This window comes from Gossypium hirsutum, chromosome D08 (assembly GCF_007990345.1).
Source record: "Gossypium hirsutum isolate 1008001.06 chromosome D08, Gossypium_hirsutum_v2.1, whole genome shotgun sequence".
Lineage (NCBI taxonomy): Eukaryota > Viridiplantae > Streptophyta > Magnoliopsida > Malvales > Malvaceae > Gossypium > Gossypium hirsutum.
In genome coordinates, this window is record NC_053444.1 from 1,859,246 (window position 1) to 1,877,326 (window position 18,081).

General features: G+C 33.7%; 4 protein-coding genes across 10 annotated transcripts; 1 reads left to right on the forward strand and 3 right to left on the reverse strand.

Moving 5' to 3' along the window:
* The first annotated feature begins 126 nt into the window (after positions 1-126).
* Positions 127-5,030, forward strand: LOC107926250 (protein REPRESSOR OF SILENCING 3). Of its 5 annotated transcripts, none has more exons than XM_016857044.2 (6): positions 127-374; positions 457-681; positions 1,656-2,072; positions 2,180-2,479; positions 2,591-3,518; positions 4,173-5,030. In XM_016857044.2, exons 1-5 carry the CDS (start codon positions 168-170, stop codon positions 3,506-3,508), a joined length of 2,067 nt encoding a protein of 688 aa, XP_016712533.2. In that variant the 5' UTR covers positions 127-167; the 3' UTR covers positions 3,509-3,518; positions 4,173-5,030. The 5 variants fall into 5 exon arrangements, with proteins under 5 accessions (XP_016712533.2, XP_016712536.2, XP_016712535.2 ...); XM_016857047.2 differs by having other exon boundaries at positions 4,495-5,030; XM_016857046.2 differs by having other exon boundaries at positions 4,501-5,030.
* On the reverse strand, positions 4,454-5,320 carry LOC121220184 (myb family transcription factor PHL6-like). Its single transcript, XM_041099465.1, has 3 exons — positions 5,047-5,320; positions 4,876-4,945; positions 4,454-4,732 (listed from the first exon to the last, which is right to left on the reverse strand). The coding sequence occupies exons 1-3, from the start codon at positions 5,154-5,156 to the stop codon at positions 4,454-4,456; spliced, it is 459 nt and encodes a 152-aa protein (XP_040955399.1). The 5' UTR covers positions 5,157-5,320.
* A 1,771-nt stretch (positions 5,321-7,091) lies between these two features.
* LOC121220059 (uncharacterized) lies at positions 7,092-11,702 on the reverse strand. The gene is made up of 6 exons (XM_041099209.1): positions 11,652-11,702; positions 8,366-8,440; positions 7,752-8,240; positions 7,445-7,667; positions 7,261-7,337; positions 7,092-7,154 (listed from the first exon to the last, which is right to left on the reverse strand). Exons 1-6 carry the CDS (start codon positions 11,700-11,702, stop codon positions 7,092-7,094), a joined length of 978 nt encoding a protein of 325 aa, XP_040955143.1.
* Positions 11,703-12,745: 1,043 nt separating this feature from the next.
* Positions 12,746-17,328, reverse strand: LOC121220185 (receptor-like protein 9DC3). Of its 3 annotated transcripts, XR_005917364.1 has the most exons (3): positions 13,779-17,326; positions 13,581-13,674; positions 12,748-13,001 (listed from the first exon to the last, which is right to left on the reverse strand). XR_005917364.1 is itself a non-coding variant. In XM_041099467.1 (2 exons), the coding sequence occupies exon 1, from the start codon at positions 16,951-16,953 to the stop codon at positions 13,801-13,803; it is 3,153 nt and encodes a 1,050-aa protein (XP_040955401.1). In that variant the 5' UTR covers positions 16,954-17,328; the 3' UTR covers positions 12,746-13,001; positions 13,779-13,800. The 3 variants fall into 3 exon arrangements, 2 of the variants coding, with proteins under 2 accessions (XP_040955401.1, XP_040955400.1); XM_041099467.1 differs by lacking the exon at positions 13,581-13,674 and having other exon boundaries at positions 12,746-13,001; positions 13,779-17,328; XM_041099466.1 differs by lacking the exon at positions 12,748-13,001 and having other exon boundaries at positions 13,455-13,674.
* Between the last annotated feature and the right edge of the window lie 753 nt (positions 17,329-18,081).

Genomic DNA, 18,081 nt, shown 5'->3' on the forward strand with positions numbered 1-18,081 from the left:
ATTATACAATTATAAATTATACTTAGATTTTGTACGTATGAATGGATCGTAATTTGTAAAGCCCAAACTTTAAAGAGCCCAAACCCGAAAGGTTCCGAAATACCCAAAAGTAAGTCCTTTACTCTTTAGTAAGGCAAAACTGTGACATAGAATCACAGAGACCGGCAATGGCGGCCGATCCCACAGCCACAACTAGAACAAGAATACATGTTGGAGGTTTGGGGCAAAGCGTTAACAGCGATGATCTGCGGAAGATATTCTCCGCCGTGGGAACGGTGGAAGGAGTGGACATCGTAAGGACCAAAGGTCGCAGTTTCGCATACGTCGATATCCTCCCATCTACCTCAAACTCCATCTCCAAGCTATTTAGCACGGTGGGAAATCTTTGACCACTGTATGTTTAGGGTTACTGTTTTAGAAATTCATGGTTTGATTTGTTTTTGAAAATTAATACAGTATAATGGGTGCGCTTGGAAAGGCGGCAAGTTGAAGCTTGAAAAGGCTAAAGAACACTTTCTTATTCGCCTGAAACGGGAATGGGCTGAGGCAGAAGCTGAAGATGAAGCTAATGAAGGAAGCCATCAAGCTAAGCCTTCTTCTTCAGATAGCAACAATAGCAAAAACAAAGTTCAGGTTTCTCAAAACAACCAGCTTCGGATCTTCTTTCCTAGATTATCAAAGGTTAGGTTTCTTTTTCACTTAAATTTTCAATTTTGTATTGCAAATTGCTCTCTCAAATCGGTTGTTTGTGTTGTTTCTCCTATATATGTGTGTGTAAATTGTAAAAAATTAAACATTCCCATTTCCTTGTGTTGGATATATACCAGTCCCAAATTCAAGTAACATTGTTCTTTGTTATGTTATAGGGAATTGTTTAGCTTCAGCTGAAACCATAGATGTCATTAGAGACTTATATGGAACCGGATAATTCTAACCATAATTACCTGAATCCAAACCCAATTTGATAATAAAAAGTCAACTGTACTAGGGGTGAAATCGAGCCGAGCCCGGGAGCTCAAGCTCTACTCAAAATTTAGAGCTCGATACTTGGCTTGAGTTCGATTGAGCGTCTAGTTTTAAGCTTGAGCTCCGCTTGAGATATATTCAAGTTACTTGAGCTTGATTAAGGTCATTTATCAATTTTCATACTCAAACTTGAACTCAAGCTTGACTAAGCTCATACGTATTGAAGCTCGATCTCGGCTTGATAATTAAGCTTAGAGTTAATAATATATATTAAGGACAATAAAACAAGCTTGATAATTTGGCTCGATTGGTAGCTCAAACTGCTTGAACTCCAATTCAGCTCGATAATTACCAAATTGAGTTCGAGTTTTATTCGTGTTGAGTTTGAGTAGCTTGTAAGCACTGGTGTCTCATTTACATTTGAAACCATCCAACCCAAATCCGAATTGACTTTAACAAGTAGCCCAAAATGACAAAAATCCAAAGTGATCCAAACCGGTAATAATCTGATTGGCAAACTCAAATGACCCAAACCCGAAACAACATGAACATGAATTGAACTGAATTTGAAATGGTCCAAACTCAAAACTAACCAGCGCTAAAATGACTTGAAAATTTTAAAAGTGGAATTAATCCAATCTAAAACCAACTCGACCAGCTCAACTGACAGGTACTTTCGTGTTGTGCAGATAAAATCGTTGCCATTTAGTGGGACTGGAAAGCATAGATACAGTTTCCAACGTGTTGAAGCCCTTGCTTTTCCTCTACATTTTTGTGATTGTGCAGAGCACTCTGGTCGCTTCAATGCTGTGAAACAAAAAGAAGTTCGACGTCATGAGGAAATAAATGATGGCATGAATGAGGAAGAGCTTAGCTTGATGAGCTCAGTAATGAACAAGCTTTTTGAGAGGGAAAATATTTCCAACACTAGCAGGCCCACCATAGTAAAGGAAAGAAACGATTTCATTGAACCAGTCAAGGATTCGCCCTCCAATGAGGAAGAAAATGATGACGACGATGATGATCTCATAATTAATGTCGTTTCTAATGCAAATAAACGAACAGCTATGTCTAGGATCGGAGAGTCTAAAAAAGTCTCCACTGAGGTATAATCTGATGTTAGTTACTGCAAAAAGCTGTTTGATTTCATGGTGTGTTAGTGTTTTGTTCTCCTTGTAATTAATTTCATTCTCTTGCTCTATTTGACACACAGAAAACTAGACTTAGTGAAAACAAAGTTTCGAAGGATGGAGCAATTCCGAGTGCAAGCAAGTTGCAGAAAAAGAATGCTTTGCATGCTGAAAAGAAGAGGAAACCGAACAGAGATGATAAACATGAAATCACTTCTCTTTCATCTCAACTGAGAATGAATTCACAGTGTGATGAGATTGAAGCAGGTTTTGAGGAGGATGATGAAACTGATGATGACCTCGTAATTAATGTGGCGTCAACGGAAAGCAAAGGGAAGGCTTTGTCAGGAAGCACAAAGCGTGCTAAGGTATCACCAAAACAGGTATACCCTCTCTCTTGATTGGTGCAGAGTAGATGCTTTCTTATATGCTACTAGGATTATGTATATATGTACTATCGGGTCCTAATTTCTTCATATTTCTATGACACCTAGAATTTTAAACCGAGTGAGACACAATCAACTGAGAATGAGCGCGAAGAGAAGAAAGATCGTTTACTTCCTAAAAAGAAGATGAAACTAATTTCTACCAAAGAAAGGGATGGAAATGAAGCTGTCTCCACTGTACCTGCTGAGAAGGGACCCCTCATTGCTCAAATGACTGAACAAGATTGTAGTCTCAAACCGTCGAGTACTAGTTGTTTGTGGTCTCAAAAGTCTTCATGGAAGGCACTTGTTGGAGGTAGAGGCGACAGTGCATTCAGTCTCTCCAATATTCTTCAAAATGCTGATACCACTGAGGAACAACACATTTTTGATGATCCCAAAGTGGACAACACTCTTGATAGCAAGAATGACAAGTTGTCAACACCTGAGAACTTGGAAGGGATGTCAGACAACATGGAAATTGCGAATGCTATTGCAGAAGCTCAGCCAAATAAACCTAGCATGACTTCGAGTAATACAGGAAGAGGTTCTTCATGGCTCCACAAGTCCTCATGGACTCAATTGGTAAGTGATAAGAGCAATTCCTTTAGTATCTCACAAATTTTGCCTGGCACTACTACTTCACAAGAGCTTGCAAAGCCCACTGGTGAGGATGTGGTGCAGTCTGCTGATGGAAATTATACCAACGAAGTGGACCGATTTACGACTGAAGGTATTGGACAAGGAGACTCTGTTGAGAGTATTCCGAAAACCAGCCCTCAAACTCTTGAGGGCAGTAACAATACTTCTCTCCCAGCTGTTGAGAATATAAGCAACTTTGAACCAGTCAAAGGTTTTGCTGTAGATACTAGCACGGGGGGGACATGTTCATTTATGAGAAGCTCTACTTCATTGAAAGAATGGGCTAAAACTAAGGCTGCCCTAAAAGGGTCACGGAAGAAGAAAACAAAAGGCGATTCAATGTAGTAGCATTGAGGTATGTTGTTCAGATTTAAGTCTCATTGTTGAATACATGTATGCTTGGATTTTTTGAAGTCTTTTCATGTATTTGGAGGATCCTTGAAGGGTCAAAATTTCATACTCAGATATGGATTTTGAAAGAAAAAAAATGAATAGTCGGAACAACATAGGTGCTGTGGTTCTAGTGAAATGACTTTGTTCTGATTATTGAATGACATTGTGTTCCATAGAAATATACCTAGAAAAACCAGCTAAAGTCTTTGGTATGCTTTTCATGGTATCAATTAAACCAAGGATTTCATCATTTTCATTTGTGATATTTGTTCATTTCTTCAAATATTCTCAAATCCATTGCTTTCTATTCATTTATAGTCATATATTAAAGTCCTGTGCACCCTAATTACAATTTATTTCTTTAAAATAAAGACACAAAAGAAGTCTTGCATCTCTTCTAAACATTATCAGTTTTCATCACAAACATGACCAAATTATCAAAAAAAAAAAATATTGACAGAAATACTTAAACAAAAGCAGGAACTGTTTTCAGTCATTGCAAAGACTTTTAGCATAGTGAAAACTGTGGAGGGATTTCTGACTCTTTTGGGAAAAATCTTCTAAGTATTGTCCGTCCAGAGCTAGCGGACTTCCAACACGTTCAGTATTGTTACAGGTGGGGGTTTTGTATCCCGATTTTGTTGACAGCCCGAGCCGGAGGCAGGATTCACGGAGCGGGAGTGTTCAATTTGACGAGGTACTCTCACTCTCTAAGCCCTTTGCCACCCTCGACGAAGTCAAGAGACAAAACCCTGACTTAGGACAATACCAAACATGTCGAGGAGTCCGCGACTCTAGGTGGACAAGACTTAAAAAGACTTCTCTCAACATGTTAGAAATATCTCAACAAAAACAAAGAAAGTATTCTTATTCCTATTTATTTTGGGATGTTGGTTTTTAGCTGCTTTCTCCTCTATGCCGCTTTTGACATTGTTCAGATTCAGTAGTTTCAGAGGCTTTATGTTTGGGTGAATGAGTTGAAGAAGAACAATCTGTAATGGACTTAGCTGATCCAGATTTCTGGAAGAAGCTGGCAGTTTCAGCTGAAAATAAAAATGGGTTTTCACTTGGAAACATTTTCTTATCGGCTGATCCAGATTTGCGACGACGTTCATCCATAAGCTTTTTCAAGAGCTGTCCTTGTTGCTGTATTTGCAGCTGAAGCTCCTTTTGCACCTATTGAACCCCAAAAGAGAAAAACACCGGTAAAAAGTGTTCGCAAGAGCATGAGCTGTCGTTACTCGTATTCGAGTGTAAGTGTTGGATGTTCATATAGAAAAAAACTCAAATGGTATAGCTATGAGATAACATTAACACACCTTCAGCTGTTCATGCAACAGCTTTTGAACTTCAATTTGCATTTGCAAGGTCTCTACTACATCGACTTCCCTACAAATAAATGCCATTGAAAAGATGATATTAGTGCTTAATTTTGTGCCATGAATTAATAACTCAAAAACAATTATAAGTTACTTGAATTTGGATCACACCTTCCTATGTTGCCATCACTTTGATGATCATCACTTTCAATTAAAGTTGCTCTCTTTTCTTCAAATCTTGAACTTCCTTTATCTACTAAGTGTAAAAGCAGTAAGTGCATGATCTTGGCATATGCTTAATCAGCAGATTGATTTATGAAAAATTTAAGGGGAAAAGGAGTAAAATGGGAAATGGTATGTGTGCAATATATGTTATCAGGATTCTTTATTTTCTCTAAAGTAACCGTGTTTGGGATTCATGTCTAACACATTTTCTTATGTGTGAGTTGAGAGAATAATCTTCGAAATATGTGAGAAAATTTAAGTTAAAAGTCTATATATTCATTATTGGAAAAGTTTTATCGAAACTCACTTGCAAATATTCTTTAAATTACATTCTAAATACTTAATCAATCATTTTAGTCCACATCATTATTCTTATTTAAATTCTAATCGTCCTAAAATTTATCCAAAATCTACTACAAATATTATAATTGATCATCATATCTATAAATGTAGTTTAAATGGAAAACTACTTACAATTATTAAAATATTTTAACCAATAAAAGAGCATTATATTCAACCCTACTCGTAGCTACATTATAGTGGTTTGGTACCTCTCATAAAAAACTTTCCATCTAAATCTTCAACATCATCTTCATCATGTTCTCGAAGAAGAGCATTGCTAATATGTTTGGTTTCTTTAAACCACCTAATTCTAGCAATATCAAAAATTTCTTAAATTACCATTAAATGTTGGGTGTAGTGGTAAATCGTATTGCATTTCTAATGAGATAATTCAAATTCAAACTTTGAGGATGATAATGTTAAGAGACATAGCCACAAACTCCGAAAGAATTAGTCTTCATGAATGGTAAAATGTGGTGATATAAAAAAATTGCTCTTCAAGAATTAGTCCCATTGTTTAATTAGTAGTACCCCTTCAAGTGAGTTGTCTTTTAACAATATGAACAAGATGAATATTTTCTCTTTCCACCATCTCTTTCACGGTCTTCGTCTCTTGTTTCTTTCTCTTATCACAAAAATTATTTTTTCCTTTGTTAGAAAGACATTCATCTTTTCTTGTTTGAAAGACTCTTTTAGCATGCTCTTCTTGTTTATTTGCTCTTTAGTGTAACCAGCATTGATTAACTCTGATAATGAGATGTTGGCTAAATATTTTGAGTCTTCAAGAGATGAAATTTTCGACTTGTATCACTCTGGTAGAGTTATAATAACTTTTCCCACAATCCTCTTATCACGAAACTCATCTTTAAGCAACCTAATATTGTTAAAAGTGACCATAATCTTATTTGAATACTATTTGACAATTTCATTATTTTTCATCTTTAGATTCTCCAAAATCTCTTGATTTGGTTTTTGTTGAACCTTAAAATTCCTCTTTTTGCTTATTCCAAGCTTGTTTTGGTATCTCACAAGTCATGATTCTTGTGAAAATAATATAAGAAACTTTATTTTACAGACATGACCTTATCTTATATATATATTTTTGTCACACTCATTATGTTGCTTGACCTGAACTATAGTTGGATTGGTCCTCATGGTGATTGATCTCTACCAATTTCCACCAGTTCCCAAAAGACATGTGCTTGCAAGTATGTTTTCATTTTCACCAACAAATAGAGGAGGTAGAGAAAAATTGTTTGAGCTCACGATTCTAGAATTTGACGGTTTAGGGTTGTGTGCTAACAAAGAAGATAAAATTTTCTTTCAAAAACTCCCAAAAAATGCATTTAAGAGCTTAAGTCCCTAAAACTAATTGTTCTGATACCAATTGTTGGGCTTGAGAGAGAGAATATTTATAAGTGTATTATTAACCAGTCATTTTAGTTCAGATTATCATCCTTATCTAAATCCTAATACTCTTTCTTATGCTAAAGTTTATTCAAAATCCACTACAATAATTATAATTGGTCCCCAAAAGATAACTACAAATCTAATTAAAAAAAAAAAACTACGGATCAATGTAATATTTTAACCCGAAAAACAACATTATATTCAACAAATATACAACATAAAACATAATTTATTTTTCTTCATAGAATAGTTGGATATTTACCATTTTTCAGCTCCGAAACACCCTTGGCAAGTCTATACTTCTGCAAATTAGATATACAAAGAAACATTATATACAATCACCACTATATATATACACACACATTCATGAAGATCCCATCATATGTACACAATTTACCTCAAAATTACCTGCAAATGGCTCTTGACATGATAGATACTCAAACCCTCAACATTCATAAGTTTCAAAATATTCTTTGGTGTAGCACCTATATATGATTTCATAGAAAAAAAATTTTAAGTTTAAAAACAAAAGAATACCCAGATATTAGCTCATGATGATCAATCAAAAGATGGTTTATATATATGTTCTCACAGTCAGGGCCACCAAGTTGATCCACTGCATTTAAGAAAAGTTCATGAAGCTCAGGTATCCACCTTATTCTTTGTTTGTGTGCAGCCATAGCATCAGTATGTTGTTGATTCATTGAATGTATATAACCATCCATGTTAACAATTGAGGTAACATGGTTTCTTTTAAATCCCAATTGATGTATCCCTTGATCTGAAGAAACTTGTGGAGTTTCTTCATGTATTTCCTAATTATATAAGATGGATGTTAGATTTCCATGGTACTTTTATCGTTAAACATGATACATATATATATATATATATACATTTACCTGATCAAGGCCAAGAGGTGAACTTTCACTCACATCAATCTCAAGCTCTTTAGTCAAATATTGCAATTGCAGCTTCTCTTTTAATGTTAAACTCTGCTTTGCATACATTGAACCTTGAGGACTGCCACAAGGACTTGATGCTGGTACATGAGTGAATGCCATGAAATCATCTTTTTCACCACAAAGAGATGGGTCACAAACTGCAACTTTTTGATTATATCTTCGGTTTCCATCATGGTTTCCGGTCTTTGAATTCGGTAACCATGACTGGTTTAAACTGGTATTGAACCTATAAGGATGGGGCTGTGACATTGCTGGTTGTGATATTGGTGCAAGGGCTTCTTCTTGTTGGTGCTGTAGCATAAAATAAGGACTTGGTGAGTTCTCATATGCTGAATAAAGCGCTATTGGGTCACTATTGAGGAACTTATGAACAGAAAAAGGTCCAGGATAGCTTGTTTGCATTGCTCCTTTTACACTTGTGATATACTGCAAAAGAACAAAATACCATGACTTGGATTAAGCATTTTGGATTATCATATATATGTGTAATACATGAACATATGATATTGATTTGACGCTTAACAAAAAGAGAGAAAGAGAGGAAATCAGACCTTGGAAGTTGAAAGCTTAATTTCAGGAAAAAGCACAAACACAGATTCTTCAGCTTCTGCTACGAGGTTTTCAGGCTGAGGTTATTTATTGAATTAGAAAAAGAAATGCAAATGGCATACATAGGATTTGATGAATGTTTTGTATTTTAGAGGCAAGATAGTATTAAATTATATATATATAAAAAAGGTTAAAATATATCACACTTTATCGTACTTTTTAGTTTATGTACTTAAAAAAATGAGTTGTAATGAACCTAAATTTAACAAAATAATCAAAGGCGAATTTAACTAAAACTTTTTTCAATTCATTTCTCTTATAAATAAAAAATTATAAATTAATATTATATTTAGCACCCTAAAAATGAAAAAAAAATTGTTTAGTCACGAAATTATAATTTAATACATGATAAACTTATATTTTGATCTATTGAAAATTTATAATCAAATTTCTAAATTTGCCCATGAAAATATTTTAACCAGTTAAACCTAAATTTTAAAATCTGAAAATTCTAAAAACTAAAATTACATCAAATTTACTAAGAATATTCTAATCCTATAAAAAATGATGATGAAGGTGGTGATTTGAATAATAAGCATATAGGTCCACACGGTTGTTGATTAGATTAGTATGGATAAGAAGTAATGAAGTAGTTCCCCATGAAATTTCACAAATGTTTGTGATTTGTCTTTATTGTTCAACTCAATCCTCAATTATTTTAAGTACGTAGGCGGAGATTCACAAGCTTTTGATTGGGAGTCTTTTTGTAAGACACAAATAAACGGCCATTGAATATAATAAACAAGTAGAATAATGCAATTGCCATTTGCTAACAGGTCATAGCTGACAATGACTTATAGGACGAGATTGCCGAGATTGATCATTTGTTTCGTTTAGGAAGCGCTTCGTTTCGTTTCGATTCGATTTTACGTTTAGCATATAAACCATTGTATTTTGAATTAATAGTTCTAGTACTTCTATAAATATTACGATATTATTTTTTGAATTAATTATTGTTTCGATTCGATTTTACATTTCGTATATAAACCATTGTATTTTGAATTAATTATAGTTTTTTATTGGATGGTGGAAAGAATTAATAGTTCTAGTACTTCTAAACCAGTTAGTACTATAGAATATATGTCATCAGGCAATAAATTGTATTTTAAAAACAATTGTATAACAAATACAAATGAAAATTTAGTTTTACCCTCTAGTTCTCAACTAAAGGAAGAAGAGGATAATATTAGTTTAAATAGTATACCAATAGGAATTAAAACTGTTCAAATTCTTATATTTTCTACTGAACCTAGTAATAATTCTAAAAAAGCTAGAATGGAAGAAATTCAAAGTTCAACAATTGATAAAAAGTCAAAAGTTGGAATAAATATCAAAGTTACATTTCAGTTTAGAAAATATAAAAAATATTCTCTAAATGCCTTGATTGATACTGGAGCTACAATCTGTAGTTGCAGAAAGAATGCAATTCCTGTAGAAAAATGGGAATTAATGAGAAAACCTATAATAATAAAGGGTATTGATGGTAATAAAACCATAATTAATTATAAAGCAAAAAATATACCAATCTACATAAACAAGGTTAGATTTGTAATTCTTAAAATAGTATGTTTTTTCTAATATGCAGGGAGATATATTATTAGAAAATAATTTTATACTTAGATTATATTAAAATATTTTATTTTAATATTTGAATTTGATTTTATACGAAATGTAAATTATATTATTAATTATTAAGTTATGGGTAAGTTTTTGCTTTGGCCACTTAATTGAAAAATGTTACAGTTTGGTCACTGAACTACATTAATCGAAAGCTGTCTTTCCCCTTCTTTTCTACAGTTAAGTTTTTTTCATGAAACAATTTTAGATGTTATATATGAATCCGCGAACCAAAATTCAAATAGTTTTTTTCTCTAATCTCTAACACTGAACGTCAGATGGATTTAGATCTAAAGTATATTCTTTTACTCGTCGATGGATACTGATTCGTCGTACTGATCATCGAATCGTTGCTTTGAACTTGCTAGCAAAATTTTTTTCTAAAAAAAAAAAACCTAGTGACATACATTTTTTTTTGAATATATAGTTCAGTGATTTAAATGAAAACTTTCGAATAGTTCAATGATCAAATTGTAATTTTTTAGTTAAGTGGCCAAAACAAAAACTTACTCATAGTTTAGTGATTAATGGTGTAGTTTACCCTTATAAAAAATGTCTACAACTCTTATTTAGAGGTTTTTATAGGTCATGTCCATACATATTGTATCAATATCATATATAGTTATCCAAATTCGACCCTACTTGAAATATAAGACTCAAATTTTGTTCAAGCTTATATTTGTAAATGCTAACTTAAGTCCATTTAAGGTGATCCATGTTAACTTTTTATTTTTAAAATATAATTATTCTATTTAATATTTAGTAATTATATATATCTTTTATTATTATTTTATATTTTTTATTAAAATTTTAAATATAAACAATTTAACATATATATTTTTAATGTTTACATTATAGTTTAGTATATTTAATTTTTATACGATATAAATTACAATATATAAAAGAAAAAAAACCTATTACAAACTTAGGCCAAGTCGAGTTTTAGCTTTGAATTTTAGAGTTTGAGCTTGACCTATATTTTAAACATGCTTTTTTTTCTCAAACTCAATTTTCGTCTCTAATATTTCTATTCAAAGTCTCCTTAATTTCAGGTAGATCTTCGGGTTTGGGTGGGTAACCTTCCTCTTCCTGAAATATTAAATAATTTTACTAGATATTATAAAATCATATAAAAATAGTTAAAATGTTATAAAGTGTTATAAAAACATAGCTTAAACAATTATCAACTGTTGTTTATCCTATGACCCCCATTCACACATATACTAACATTTATATTCATGGATAAGGTATATGAATGTGATTGGAGTTTGATCGACTTATCTACTCCAACTCCAGTGCTCTAATTTCACACATATACTAACATTCATATTCATAGATAAGGTCTTCCACGACCTTAGTTTTTACAGCATTGTTCTATATATAAATATAAAACATGTCTCTCCATCCAATAATATTAACTCATGATGAAAAGAAGCCTCCTTTCATTACCACTAATCTCAATTAATCTTCATGTTGTAGCCTGTAAAAGAAGCCTCCATTTTCTTCTAGTCTCACAAGTTCTCTATAACATACACACATATATATAGTACAATGGTTAATTTGAATGGATGGGAAGTGGGAATCAATTACAGGCCTCTCTGAACTCCAAACCTGAAAGGAAGGTACGGCTGCCAATTCATGAGTGCCCCTGGATGCGTACATTATATGATGTTGATCAAGATTTTCATTAAAGAGGGAATTGTAATGGCAGATCAACAACTATATGTTGCAACACATGAAGCAAAACTTGTTCATTAGTGAGATAAACAAATGAAGAAGATGGTGGCTTTACGAAAGAAGGTCGGGTGAAGGTTCATAACTTGCAATTCTTCTGTTGCTGTTATTATCAAAGAAGGACAGAGAACAAGAAGCAAAAACATGCAGCTAAGAAGCATGAAACAATCTGCTTATTCATTCAACTACAAAAGCAATACATTTAAAGTCAGTTGCTTCACCAAATGCTTTACTACTCCCACTAACTATATTGAAACCAACAAAACATTGCTTACACACATGAATAAGCTGACTAATCAACTCTATCAACACCTAAACATATAGAAAAACATGAACAACAAAGTTCATTCTTAACTAAATTACATAACAAAAGAACTAAACAAGTTTGCCATGCAACTCGACAGGGCCAGCATGCACCAAAGCTTCAGCTGCATCTCGCCACCTACGAAGTCATTTTGCAGTTCGCCACTTCGTGGTTGTTAACATTAATGGGAGACAACATTAATGGCAAACAATACAAAGTGGTGCAAGTTTAGCACCCTAAAGTTGACTTTGAAAAAGTGGCATGGGATAATTTTTTTTGGTCCTTGAGATAATGGGCTATTTATTGTTTGGTCCTTAAACCTCAACTATAAATAGGCCTTCTCATTTCTCATTTCAATTCATCCCAACCAATCTTTCTCTCTTAGTTTTCTCTCTTCTCCCATTTGAGAATTCTTAAGGAATTCTATTTGTTTGTAATACTTTGGAGATAGTAAAGTTATCATCTGGTGTTAGTGCCCGAGGACGTAGGTATAATTTACCGAACCTCGTTAAAACTCTTGTGTTCTTTCTTGTCCTATTTTTCTTTCAATATTTGAGGGTATAATAGTAGTATTTAATTGTGCTATTAAATTACTATAGAAGGGATATTCTGTCTAAGGAAAGACTTGGTATTTAAGAGATCCATGTGATCCACCTCTCTTTCCTGGGAATTGAACTTTGTGTGATTTTTTAGTACAATAATTTACACGCTTCCGACCCTATTGGAACAACAGTGGTGTCATCTCGCAGCTCTCCACTTCGCAGAGACATCTCGTAGTTCTCCACTTGTGGAGACAGCTCGCACTTCACTACTTCGCGGTGTCAACTCGCACTTTGACATGTGCTTGAGCTGTTGCTTGGTTAGCCAACTTGTAATAGCTTTCTATTTGGAAATCCCACCAATAATATTGTTATCGGAAAAACCTAAAACCCACAAATGTGATGTTCGAAAAAAAATCTCCTAGTGAACCACACATCTTTTACTCATTTTAAAATAAAATAAAATAAAATAAAATAAAACAATCAAGTTAACCAAGTTTTAATTGTTCCACTAAAGTCTATCCCATTTTAGACTTTTAGTGCAATTTACATATTTTCTTTTGTAGAAGAAAGAAAGAAGAGACAAGACATTGTTTTCTTGGGAACCAAGTCTTAATTATATCCCAATTTCATTGTCCATACTTTATATTTTGTTAATGAAATTATTGTCTGAAACAAAGAATACGTAAAAGTACAATTGTGGATTTGGAATTTAAGGATTCATGCTAAAGTGATCAGAAAGTTATGAGAATTCAACATCCTTTGGACTCCAACATTGTTTCATTAAATCGAACAAATTTATTATTTCAATCTTATAATTTATAATTACTTGTGAAATTTGACTTGCAAATCATATTTAAACTCCTTCATAACAACTACAATTTTGCATCAAAATTCATATTTAATATTTGCCTAAAAGTCTAAGTTTATGCTGTACTTAAAACATAACTACACAACACTCACAAATATAAATTTAGAAATTATGATCAACACTCGCTCTCAAGGAACTGAACATGCTGAATCTTTCCATCCAATTCAATCTTGAGTTCCAATGCCACTATCACAAATTACAAAAATAGAAAAAAATAAACATTTTTTAAACTAAAATATTAGCTTAAGAAAGATGAAACTTAAGAAATACTTGTTAGAAAAGAAACTCACCTAAGCGATGTTGGATGCAGAGCTAGTTTCTTCTTGCTCTGTTTCTTCGTATCCACCTCGTGAAATTGTATTGCCAGTCTCTCTCCACCTTTGTAACAAACCACCATGGTCTTCCGGTTGTGAATACAATGTAACCCAAGCTCAGTCCTACCACCACTCCACTTCCATACCCCATCAATATAACTTGCCAAAAGAAGGGTATTTCAGAACCTTTATGTTCCACCACCAATGGTGAAGGCGGTTCGGCCCCCCCATGGTTGACGCACTGCTTGGACAATGGTAATCCACACAATCCCAAGTTACCGCTGTAGGAATCATTATCAAAGGTACCAAATTGATTGCCATGAGGAATTGGTCCAACAAGATTGTTGTTTGAAAGATTCAAAACTTCAAGAAATGTTAGACTTGTCATTTCAGAAGGAATCCTACCGTCAAGCTTATTTGATGAAAGATCTAATGATTCAAGTGCTACCAAATTTCCAAACGATGCTGGGATAGGACCGGTGATGTTGTTATGAGAGAAGTTGAGCATTTGCAGGGAAATAAGTTGCCCGACGTCCTTCGGAATTTTTCCACAGAATTGGTTGTTTGACAAGTCCATAGATACGAAAATGGCCACAGTCTTCGTCAATTCCATCTCCAATCTTTTCGTTGTTACATTCACAGGAATTTCATAAATATCACTGCCAAATCTACTTCCCCTAAATTTGAAAGCTATGGAGTATAACCACTCTTTAGGTTTATCTTTCATTGCTCTCAAATTTTGAAAGAGTTTCATCGGCAATGTGCCCGTGAAGTCATTTTCAGAGAGATCAATTATTCGCAATGCAGAAAAGTTAGATGAAGCTACAGAATGAGGCAGTGGTCCATAAAATCTATTAAATCTCAGGATAATAACTTGCAGACTTGGAAGTGAAACTAACCAACATGGAAATCTATCTGTTAACTTGTTATTCCCTAAATTTAAAACTTCCAATGAAATAGAATTAGCCAAAGATGACGGCACTAATCCTTCCAATTGATTGTCGTTGAGTAAAAGATGACTCAACTCACTATTATTCACAAAAGAGTCAGGGATCTTGCCAAAGAAGTTGTTCATTTGCAAATCCAAGAAAGTGAGATGGCTAAAATTTCCAAGACAATCAGGAATAGTTCCACTCAAGCTGTTTTTGGACAAGTCCAGAACATCAAGTGAACTCAAATTGCAAATAGAAGGGATGTTTCCTGTCAAATTATTCTCTGAAATGATGAACACTTCCAACTCCTTTAAAATTGGAATTTGAGAATTCAAGCAAGTTGAGAGAATTGGTCCTTGAAGCAAGTTGGATTGAAGGTTGAGCATTCTCAAATTGTTCCCCGGAAATTGCTCCAAAGCAGTCAAAAAGTTATGAGAAAGGTCCAAAAATAGCAATCGTTCCCACCCTTCAGCTTCCCATTTGGAAATTCCCCCAGAAATCATGTTATTTGAAAGATATAAATATTGCAAGTTCGATGTTTGAAAGAAACTCGGGAACTGCCTTACGCTACAATCAGAGAAGCTCACAGTTGTAAGCTGGGGGAAAGAATAGTTCACATCATTGCTTCTTGTGCTTAATGATAATAATCTATTACTTGAAACATCAAGAACTTCAAGACTCATGAGTTTTGAAAGCATATCTGACTTGATCACACCACTCAAGTTGTTTGATGACAAATCAAGCTCACGAAGGTTCACAAGATCAAAAATGGAATACGGTATGGGACCACTCAAGTTGTTTGATGACAAATCAAGCTCAGTAAGGTTCACAAGATAAAAAATGGAATACGGTATGGGACCACTCAAGTTGTTTGATGACAAATCAAGCTCAGTAAGGTTCACAAGATAAAAAATGGAATACGGTATTGGACCACCAATGTCATTATAACTCAAATCAACATGTTGGACAAAACCAGGCTTCTGAATTTGGTCAATAGGACCAATTAGTTTATTATAACCGAGGTCCAATTGTAGAAGAGATGGCAAAGTAAACAGCCAAGATGGTACTCCACCACTTATAGAGTTATTATTTAACAGAAGGTCCTCTAGAAATTGAAGCTCATTAACATGATTTGGAAAGGGACCTTCCAAGTGATTACTTCGCAAATCCAAATGGGTAATTTTTGTGAGGTTGAAGATACTTCTTGGAAGTGGACCACTCAAATTGCAATAAGGAAAGCTCAAAGAAGTTAGTTTTCTAAGGCTTCCAAAAACATCTGGAATCTGTCCTTCAAGCGAATTTCCAGATAAATCAACGGCAATGATTTGAGTGAGATTTCCAAATAATGTTGGGATTGACCCCCTAAAATCACATGAGGAAAGGTCCAACAACTCAAGGCTACTACTCCAATTTGTTTTAGGGAGATAACCTGTGAGATTGAAATTCCCATTTAAACCTAAAACTTTGAGGTTCGGAAGCTGAAAAACTTGAGATGGAAATTCCCCGTGTAATTCACAAGCTTCGAGACTCAAATGTTCAAGTGATGAAGACAAGTTTAGAAAGGAAGTAAGTTCAACATCAGACATATCTACAGTGTCAAGCACAAGGTTTCTTAATTTGGTCAAGTTTCTTGCAAGCATGTCGAAACCTTCGCCATCAAATCTCAAATATGATTCAACATCATCAAAGATCCCATTAAAAGAGAGATTAAGATGGGTTAAACTCACCAACTGGCTAAATAACTTTGATGAGATGGTGCCATTGAAACTATTACCAGCAAGGTTGAGTCGTCGGAGTCCATGAAAGTGAAACAAGCTGCTAGTGTTCTCAAGAAGAGAGCCTCTGAGGTTGTTGGAGCTCAAGTCAAGCCATTGGAGGTTGTGAAGTTGAAAGAGGCTGTTGTTTGCAAAGAGAGAACCAACAAGGCAACTGTGACTAAGATCGATGCCGATTACATGACCGGCCACGTTGTCGCATTTCACTCCCTCCCATGAACAACAATCAGTGCTTTTGTTCCATGACTCTATGTCTATCCTGGGGTAAGGATCTTTATTATAACTACCAGAATTCAAATCACAATCAACAGAAATGGTGGTTTTAGAATGGAGCAAAGCGTCTCGTTCGTGAGGGAGACATACATGAGAGGATGGAGGGGGAACAGAGGAAGACAAAGTCCATGAAAGTTGCAAGACCACCAAAACTAGGCAAAGGCTTCCCATAGTTTTTTTCTCCAAAAAAAGAGAGGGTGAGTGATGAGATACGGATGGAATTAGTGATAATTATTTCGAGAATGGTAAGCTTGGAAGACTAGATGGGTCAAAGTCTCTCAAAGTTGAGTGACTCAGGGGGATTTGGTTATGAGGAATTTAAGGCTTTGATTACATATGTTTTTGAAAGCAGGTTGGAACAAACACTCAGCATTTCCAAACGCTTTCCTGGAAATTGCTCCAAAGTGATAAAAGAGAAGTTATTTGAAGGGTCTACTAATAGTTGGATTTGCAACAATGAATAAAATATTCTAAATTTAATCACCTTTTTACCCAATTAGAAAGTTTAAAATAGTTTCATGGATGAAGGAAACAAAAATGTAGGCCTTACTGTTACTGCCTTCAGGTTTAAACATGTAATTCAAATTCAATTACTTCAAATATTATTAATAAGTATAGCAAATGTCTTATTAAATTGATCAAAATAAAAACCAAATTTAATAAATAATTTTCTTATATATTAAAATGTTACATATTTAAATTAACGGAATGCTATTAATATTATTATCGATTAGATTTCAATTTTTAAAATGGGAAAACATAATAACAATACTTTTAAAGTAAAATTATATGGATTAACAAAATAATTAAACCAAAATATAATTTACAACTTTATTATTATTTATTTGAAAACATTAATCATAAATTGTAAGATGATCATCTATATATAAAAAAACTTATCAATGGATCATACAATTCAATTACACAAGTAGACACATGATACTCAAATTAATAGTATTTTTTTTAATATATATTGGTTATTTTTACCTATAATTTCGTGCCAACATCTTCTTAATTATTCTCAGTTTACAAATTAATAAAATCTCAATTATATCACATAAAAGTCTATCCCATTTTATACGGTAAATTAATAAAATCTTAGTTGTACCATATAAAAGTCTATCCCACTTTATATATGAATCCGCGAACCAAAATTCAAATAGTTCTTTTCTCTAATCTCTGACACTGAACGTCAGATGGATTTAGATTTAAGGTATATTCTTTTACTCGTCGATAGATACTGATTCGTCGTACTGATCATCGAATCGTTGCTTTGAACTTGCTAGCAAAATTTTTTTC

What these genes read in the sequence shown, in the direction of transcription:
- LOC121220185 (XM_041099467.1), bottom strand. Translation starts at nt 16,953, where the DNA reads ATGGGAAGCCTTTGCCTAGTTTTGGTGGTCTTGCAACTTTCATGGACT.
- LOC107926250 (XM_016857044.2), top strand. Translation starts at nt 168, where the DNA reads ATGGCGGCCGATCCCACAGCCACAACTAGAACAAGAATACATGTTGGA. An exon ending in TCTTTCCTAGATTATCAAAG is followed by an intron (nt 682 to 1,655) that starts GTTAGGTTTCTT and finishes CGTGTTGTGCAG; the next exon opens with ATAAAATCGTTGCCATTTAG. An exon ending in CTAAGGTATCACCAAAACAG is followed by an intron (nt 2,480 to 2,590) that starts GTATACCCTCTC and finishes TATGACACCTAG; the next exon opens with AATTTTAAACCGAGTGAGAC.
- LOC121220059 (XM_041099209.1), bottom strand. Translation starts at nt 11,702, where the DNA reads ATGTACGCATCCAGGGGCACTCATGAATTGGCAGCCGTACCTTCCTTT. An exon ending in CACCTCTTGGCCTTGATCAG is followed by an intron (nt 7,668 to 7,751) that starts GTAAATGTATAT and finishes TTATATAATTAG; the next exon opens with GAAATACATGAAGAAACTCC. An exon ending in TCAACTTGGTGGCCCTGACT is followed by an intron (nt 7,338 to 7,444) that starts GTGAGAACATAT and finishes AATCATATATAG; the next exon opens with GTGCTACACCAAAGAATATT.
- LOC121220184 (XM_041099465.1), bottom strand. Translation starts at nt 5,156, where the DNA reads ATGCACTTACTGCTTTTACACTTAGTAGATAAAGGAAGTTCAAGATTT. An exon ending in AGTGATGGCAACATAGGAAG is followed by an intron (nt 4,946 to 5,046) that starts GTGTGATCCAAA and finishes ATTTATTTGTAG; the next exon opens with GGAAGTCGATGTAGTAGAGA. An exon ending in TGTTGCATGAACAGCTGAAG is followed by an intron (nt 4,733 to 4,875) that starts GTGTGTTAATGT and finishes GGGGTTCAATAG; the next exon opens with GTGCAAAAGGAGCTTCAGCT.